Raw genomic sequence first — 7,733 nt, forward strand, 5'->3', positions numbered from 1 at the left:
GAAATTAATTTTTTAAAATTTAATAGAATTTGAGAAGAGTTTGGGATATAAAAAAAAATTAAACAAATTTGAAACTGGGAAAGCAAAAGTTCTTGTTGTTTCCTCAACCGTACCAAAAGAGAAAAACGACTCGTCGTTTTATTTACGCCACTTCCCGCTAACCCACCAAACTTTTCAAATTTCAGTTATTTCTCTCTAAACTCATTTCTCTGTAACCCTCACATTTCCATTGCCAAAAAAACAAACCACCATGAGCAAAGCTCTCCTCGAGGTTGAGCGGCGAGTCCTCCGCCTCCTCCACGGCCACAAAACCCGAACCCTACTCCCCGAAATCCATGCCCATTTCCTCCGCCACGGCCTCGACCAATTAAACCAAGTCCTTGCCCATTTTGTCTCCGTTTGCGGGTCCCTTCACAAAATGGCCTACGCTAATTGCATCTTTTGCCGAACCCATAACCCAAATATTCTCCTTTTCAATTCCATGATTAAAGGGTACTCGCTTTGTGGACCCTTTGAGCAATCCCTCCATTTGTTTTCCCTTTTGAGAAGCCGCGGCATTCGGCCTGATGAATACACGTTTGCGCCTTTGCTTAAAGCGTGTTCGGGTATTTGTGATTGTAAACTAGGGCAATGTGTTCATGGGGAGATTATCAGGATTGGGTTTGAGCGTTTTGGTTCGATCCGGATTGGGATTGTTGAGTTGTATGTGACTTGTGAGAGAATGGAGGATGCTAGGAAGGTGTTCGATGAAATGTCTTATAGAGATGTGGTTGTTTGGAATTTGATGATTCGGGGGTTTTGCAAGATGGGTGATGTTGATATGGGGTTGTGTTTGTTTAGGAAGATGAGTGAGCAGAGTGTTGTTTCTTGGAACTCGATGATTTCTTGCTTGGCGAAGAGTGGGCGGGATAGGGAGGCTTTGGAACTCTTTTGTGAAATGAGGGATCGGGGTTTTGAGCCTGACGAAGCGACTGTGGTGATTGTGTTTCCTGTTTGTGCTCGTTTGGGGGCTGTTGAAGTTGGGCAGTGGATACACTCATACTCAGGTTCTAGAGGGCTTCTGAGAGATGCTATTGCTGTGGGTAATTCGCTTATTGATTTTTATTGTAAATGTGGAAATTTGGAAGTTGCACGCAGCCTTTTTAATGAAATGCCTCGCAAAAATGTTGTTTCGTGGAATGCAATGATCTCAGGTCTGGCATTCAATGGGGAGGGTGAGGTTGGGGTCAAATTGTTTGAGGAGATGATAAACAAAGGTATGAGCCCTAATGATGCAACTTTTGTAGGCGTTTTAGCATGTTGTGCCCATGCAGGCTTGGTGGAAAAGGGGCGAGAGTTGTTTGCTTCTATGTCTGAAAAACACCAAATTCAACCAAAGCTTGAGCATTATGGTTGTATGGTTGATCTTCTTGGGCGTAGTGGACTTGTGAGGGAGGCTCATGGCTTGATTAGAAACATGCCCATGAAGCCAAATGCTGCTTTATGGGGTGCATTGCTCGGTGCTTGCCGCACTCATGGTGATGTAGAAGTTGCAGAACTTTCTGTTAAAGAGCTGATCAATATTGAACCATGGAATTCTGGTAATTATGTGCTCTTGTCAAATATATATGCAGAAGAAGGGAGGTGGGATGAGGTTGCGATGCTCAGAGTTTTAATGAAGGAAAAGTGTGTCAAGAAAGCACCAGGGCAGAGTGTGATTGAATAATTATGAAATGTTGGTTTAGGGAAAAATGTCCTTTCTCTTGGCTGGTATTCTAGGTGCTTGGTTCCTTTATTGCAAGACTTAACATCTCCACCATGAATGAAGATATACATGGTGGCTGTTTAGGAAATGACTTAAAGCAAAAGAAAGCTGGATGCTTTGTGCATCCATCTAGATCCTGGTCAAATCTACAAAGATGATGATGGGATCACATGGAAATGGAAGCAGGAGGCTGAATAGCAAATTTACTGACAGAGTAAGAGACCTGACAACGTGAATTTTTCTGAGAGAATACAGAGAGACATTTTTAGAATATTCTTCTATGTTTATTTCTTCTGGCCAAGTTCGATATGAATATTGGGTATAAGAAATTGAGAATTGTAAGCAAAGAAAGTCAGCAAGAACCAATAGAATTCTTTTAATGAAATACCTTCCCCTGTCTTTGTTTTTGTACTTCTTCATAATAAGCTATTGACTCCCAAAAATCAAAGAACTAGAGCTTTTCTATATATTCATCTGTGACATCTTTTTCACACTTAAGTGGGATGTTTCTCTTCCCTTTTCATTTTTCACTCTCATGAGTATCCCATTTCTTTCCTTCAAGTATCCGTTAAGACAGCTGACTACTAATGTCGTGTGATGCTCCCTCAAAGTACTAACCAGATGATTTTTATGTTGCCGAGTAGAGCAAGCTTGAAACAATGCTTTTGTTGTGAGTGGGATGTTGTATTATGAGTGATGATATAGCAAGATTTCCCTTAAAATGTAATTGTACAACTTCTTCTTCTTCTCTCTTTTTTGTTTTTTGTTTTTTTTGACACTATGGAAATGTAACTGTATTAAGTATAACAACGATAAAACGGTAATTAACATAATAGGAGCTTTATTCTGCACCTTTGATGAATTCATGCTGATATGTCCATTATAAGGATTAAGGAGTGAAAGCCATCCTGAAAAACTAATACAGCATAAGTAAAGCTTCTAATTGAAGACAGATTTTAATTTTTTTAAAGACCCTAAATCTTAATTATAAGCTGATAGGAAAAATTGAGTACATCTTATAGAACAAAGGACTAGTTTGTTTTGTGGATCCTTTCCTTTCATTATCAATTGATGATAGAACTAAAATATTTAAATTCATCCACAGATCCACTTATGTATGGGTTCTCAAATAACTTGTACCAGGTACTTTCAGTTTCAATGGCACCCAACGAAAATGGTGACATGTGATTTGCAGTCAGATATTACAAGCCACACCTTGTGTGCTTGTCAATTATTTGGATCAAGAAATGAGGACCACTAATCATTATAAATATTATATATTTCAACTTCTCACAATTCGAATTGATATTTTACCACATAATTTGATCAGAAAATGTTATTTTTCAGTTGTCTTATCATAATGAAAACATGCCATGTGAAAAGTCAGTATGTTTTTTATTATCATCATTGTTAAATTTAATGGAAACTGAAACCAAACTAAGCAAAATGGAGTCTAGGAACCCCAACTTAATGTCCACCTCCATTTTATTCTAATAATTGATTAGATGGAGAAGATTAGATGAATCTCATTAAGCTCGAATCCCAAGTCTACCCCATAATGAACGTCTTTGTTTTCCAAGAAAATCCGATCCTTAAAGGTCCCTGTACTAACAAGGTACATTGCACTCATTTGAATGAAACACAAACTTTGAGGAACGCTTTGTGACTCCTTGAGTTCATGAAAACAAGACCATTATAGTGAAATAAATGAAGAATACCATTAGCCTCTTTTGCTTCTATAAATACTCTGCTCTTTTTCACAATATGCACAACACGCTCATCTCTCATTGGATATTCCTAATATTACTTTAAGTAAGAGATTCAAAGAAAAAACATAAGGAAGAATATGGAGAGAAAGTCCTGCTGTGGAGGAAGGAGCTATGTTTCATCTCCATGCACACAGCCTAAGAAGGAACCAGTTGTGAGCCCAAAGAAAGAGGAAGATGTTAAGAAAGAAACTGCTGAGGATGTTAAAGGAAGTTCAACTTGTGGAGCTGGAGCAGCGGTGAAGTCTCCAAAGGCTGAGGAAAGGGAGATTGCTAGTGTTAAGAAAGAAGAAAAAGTTAAAGTTAATGTTTGATGTGGTGGTTGTGGTTAAGGATGTGATTTCTTAGTGGGTTTTGAGGGGGTTGGGTGTTTTGTTATGTTTATTATAGTTGGTCTGGTTTTTAGCTTTCTTTTATTTGCGTGATTGTCAGTTTGCTTTGTGGTTTCTATAGATGTGATGTAATCCATAGTTTGTTTGAAACTTTGAATAAGGCCCTCTCAAGTCTCAAGTAATAAAATAATACAGTTGTGTAATGATGTAATCTCTCCTCTCTCTCTCTCTCTCTCTCACTCATCCTATAAATACAATTCTCAAAGAAAGTTTTATTAATTGATGCGGCAATGAATATGATTAGTGCTACTGAAATAAAAAAAATTAAAATATGTATAAATTGCCTTTTTTGAAATTGATGAGACATCAGTTTATGAGACTTGTGTAAATTTTATTTATAGTACTATTGGTGATTAGGAAGATTTGGCAAGGGTGTATTTGTTAAATTATTTAAGTCCGTCACATCTGCCAGTTGAAAACAAGTGGTATGGTATCTAAAAGTAAACTGTTGTTATGGTACAAGCATAAAAACAAATTTCTATGAACTTCAAATTATGAATTTGAATTTTTTTTGTTCATTTTCCAAATGAAGTCCACGAAGTCCTGAAATGTTTCTTAAATTGGTTCGTATATATATATGAAACATAAGCTTTTTAAGCCAGCCATAAGATTTCACTACGTTAAAAATTCCTTAAATGGAAGATACTGGAGGCTTTCATATAAAATGGAAAAACAATAGCCAAATAATCAGCATGAATGTGTGGTGGCTGATCCAATCTGTTGATCTGTGCGCATTGCTTGTAAATCCATCAATGTATTGTCCCACATTGAAATTCCCTACGTTGAACAGAAACTTTTGTTATTTAGTTGAACACTAGCTCCTCTTTAAGAATGCAACTATATTAACGTACTTCTATGTTCAATGACAACATTTGTAATCATAACAAATATGAATCCACAAGCTAATGTAAATCTTCAAGAAGCAGTGATAACATGCTACCTCTTTGGTTGGTGTTGCTGCAGCCAGCATTGAGTGCATATCTAACATCTGGTATGGTGGCCTTGTTGTAGAATAAGAAGTTAGATAATAAGTTATTGATGCAATTGAGAACTTCTTGTGTCTCAAATAGGCATGGTCCATTGCAGAATAGGTCAGCAGCCTCAGGAGGTACATTAATATTTCCACTTGGATTCAATCTATATGTCTCATCACAGCCACTGTAGATCTGTGACACGTCCAAAATGAAAAAAAATAGAAAGTTACACAACAAGAAGCATGGATGGACTTAGATTATGAAATCGTAAGGACAATGTAAAAAAATAAGGCTTTACTAAAACAAACAGGCTAGAAAGGAATCACAGGTGTTTTTAGCTTCTATATAATTGAAGTTAATTATTCAGAATAAATTTTGTCATTCTCTTTGATAAACTATTAGTTGTCCCAAACATGCCGGGTTTGAACTTTTTTAAATGGGAAGTAGAGTGGATACAGGTTCGAACTCATGACTGTCTGCTCTAACACTATGTAAGTTCATCACGACATATATTTGTCATAGCATATGAATATAAGGTTCTCACTGACAAGCTTATTGTTGAAACAAAACAAGGCTTGTGCTGTCATTTGCCCAGGGTTGTCATCTGCATAACCTGTTTACAATCCATAAAGAAAAAAAGAAGAAAAGAAAAATGAATAAGGAAATTTGTATTGAAAAGAAGAAAAAAAAAGGTGAATGTCACCTGTTCACAATCCATAAAGAAAAAAAGAAGAAAAGAAAAATGAATAAGGAAATTTGTATTGAAAAGAAGAAAAAAAAAAGGTGAATGTCACAGGCATATAACCTGAGAAGCAGCAAAATATGGCAATGAAAAATAGTGTGAGGATGAAGAATTTCTGCTTTGGCAAGAATGAAAATGCCATTGCAAGAGCTGTGAGGAAGAAGAATTGGGTATAAAGAGGAAGGACTATTTAAACTGGTATCAGTAGTACAGTATGGTATAATTTATTGTAAGAAATGGCTTACATGTTTTAATATTAGAAGTAATGCAGTAATATAAGGGACAAAATATTAGGCCACCCCACCTAGGCAATATTAAAGAAATATGAGTAGAGCTTAGTTGGTGACTGTTGTAGACTAATGGACTAAAAGGAAGAGTGAAAGTTGGTGTGTTAGCCACCAACTTGTAGTTGCTTTCAAAGCCTTTGAGTGTTAGATCTTATTTCTATTTTTGGAATGATTGAGGGTAGAACCTAGAATTGAACTTCTATCATCTTTTTTTAGTGGATTTGCTGCATATATCTACCTAAGTTTAGAACAAGGCCAATGCCCAAACGTTGACTAAAGAACTCTGGTCATCTTTTGATTGCCTTTTGATAGTGATGGAAAGTTGGAGGATGGAAGAGGGTGGAAAAGTGTAAGAGCCTAAGAGGGGTTGCTATTTTGCCTTGTTTGGCAGAAAAGAAAAGTTAGAGAGAGAGATTCTTTCCCCAAGCTCACCATTTTCATTCCTTCTCATATGAAAGGAAAAGAGGAGGAAAAAAAAAATATCTTGCATATACCATATAAACAATTTTATCACTACAATCAAATCTTAATCCCATAATTTAGGGGTCCGCTATGAATTTTTAACATATTAAAAGAGTAAATTATATGCATTTTTTTTCAAGAGTAATGCTATAGACATAAACGATTTTACAACGTTTTTACAATATGTTAATGTGGCCAATTCTTACTGATTTTCATTTAAGCCCACCACTAATATCATTTTTTTCACTTATCAATAATCACTTACCATATAAATAGTTTATTAAAAATATTGTAAAATAGTTTATATCTCTAGTATTTTCCTTTTTTTTCAACTTCCAAATTTTCTATATTTAATTTTAAGAAACTCTTATGATAGAAATTACTATTGTTCATTCTTTCTTCTTACTTTTATTATCCTTCAAATTCTTTTTGCCTTCTCAATTTTCCACATCTTGACTAAACAAAACCCGTGTAGGCATTATTTTCCCTTGAGAAAGAAGGTAGGTGAACAAATGGGGGGAAACAACTTTTATAATGAAATAAAATTATTATAAGCAAGGTACCATGCACTATTTTACAATATGTTAATGTGGTCAATTCTTATTGATTTTCATTTGAGCCCACCACTAACATCATTTTTTCATTTATCAATAATCACTTATCATATAAATAGTTTGTTAAAAATATTGTAAAATTAACTGTATCTCTAGCCTTTTTTTTTTTTTTTTTTTTTTTTTTTTTTAATTTTAAACTTCTAACTTTTCTATATTTAATTCTTAAGAAACTCTTATGATAGAAATTCCTATAGTTCACTCTTTCCGCTTACTTTTATTATCCTTCAAATTCTTTTTGCCTTCTCAATTTTCCACATCTTGACTAAACAAAACTCGTGTAAGAATTATTTTCCCTTGAGAAAGAAGGTAGGTGAACAAATGGAGGAAAACAACTTTTATAATGAAATAAAATTATTATAAGCAAGGTACCATGCATCCCTCTCGAAAATGTGCAGCTAAGTATAATTTTTTTGTTTTGTTTTTGTTTGTTTTGAGTTTATTATAAACAGAAGATAGTATGGTATTCCCAAAAGTTTGAGGGGAAAAAAATTATGTGCATGATTATTGAAATGAGGACAGAGCATGAAACTTGGACTATTGAGAACTGGCTTGCATTGAAACTAGTTGAAGGCCCAAGCCCATTTAAAGATCTTTAATTGGACCATAAGTGGGCTTGTGAATTTCTTCATTTTGGGCCCAAAAGGGGGAAAGAGAAAAATCAGAAAACATAAAAAAATAGTGGAGATGCGGGGTATCGATCCCCGTACCTCTCGCATGCTAAGCGAGCGCTCTACCATCTGAGCTACATCCCC

General features: G+C 35.3%; 2 protein-coding genes and 1 non-coding gene across 3 annotated transcripts; 1 reads left to right on the top strand and 2 right to left on the bottom strand.

The window, feature by feature from the left end:
• Positions 1-90: 90 nt before the first annotated feature.
• LOC126716850 (pentatricopeptide repeat-containing protein At1g09190) lies at positions 91-2,490 on the top strand. The gene has a single exon (XM_050417855.1). The coding sequence runs from the start codon at positions 251-253 to the stop codon at positions 1,703-1,705; it is 1,455 nt and encodes a 484-aa protein (XP_050273812.1). The 5' UTR covers positions 91-250; the 3' UTR covers positions 1,706-2,490.
• A 1,990-nt stretch (positions 2,491-4,480) lies between these two features.
• On the bottom strand, positions 4,481-5,825 carry LOC126716851 (uncharacterized). The gene is made up of 4 exons (XM_050417856.1): positions 5,682-5,825; positions 5,425-5,489; positions 4,843-5,068; positions 4,481-4,679 (listed from the first exon to the last, which is right to left on the bottom strand). The coding sequence occupies exons 1-4, from the start codon at positions 5,758-5,760 to the stop codon at positions 4,558-4,560; spliced, it is 492 nt and encodes a 163-aa protein (XP_050273813.1). The 5' UTR covers positions 5,761-5,825; the 3' UTR covers positions 4,481-4,557.
• A 1,835-nt stretch (positions 5,826-7,660) lies between these two features.
• On the bottom strand, positions 7,661-7,733 carry TRNAA-AGC (transfer RNA alanine (anticodon AGC)). The gene has a single exon. It is a non-coding gene; the product is annotated as a tRNA-Ala (tRNA).

Source organism: Quercus robur, chromosome 3 (genome assembly GCF_932294415.1).
Source record: "Quercus robur chromosome 3, dhQueRobu3.1, whole genome shotgun sequence".
Classification (NCBI taxonomy): Eukaryota; Viridiplantae; Streptophyta; class Magnoliopsida; order Fagales; family Fagaceae; genus Quercus; species Quercus robur.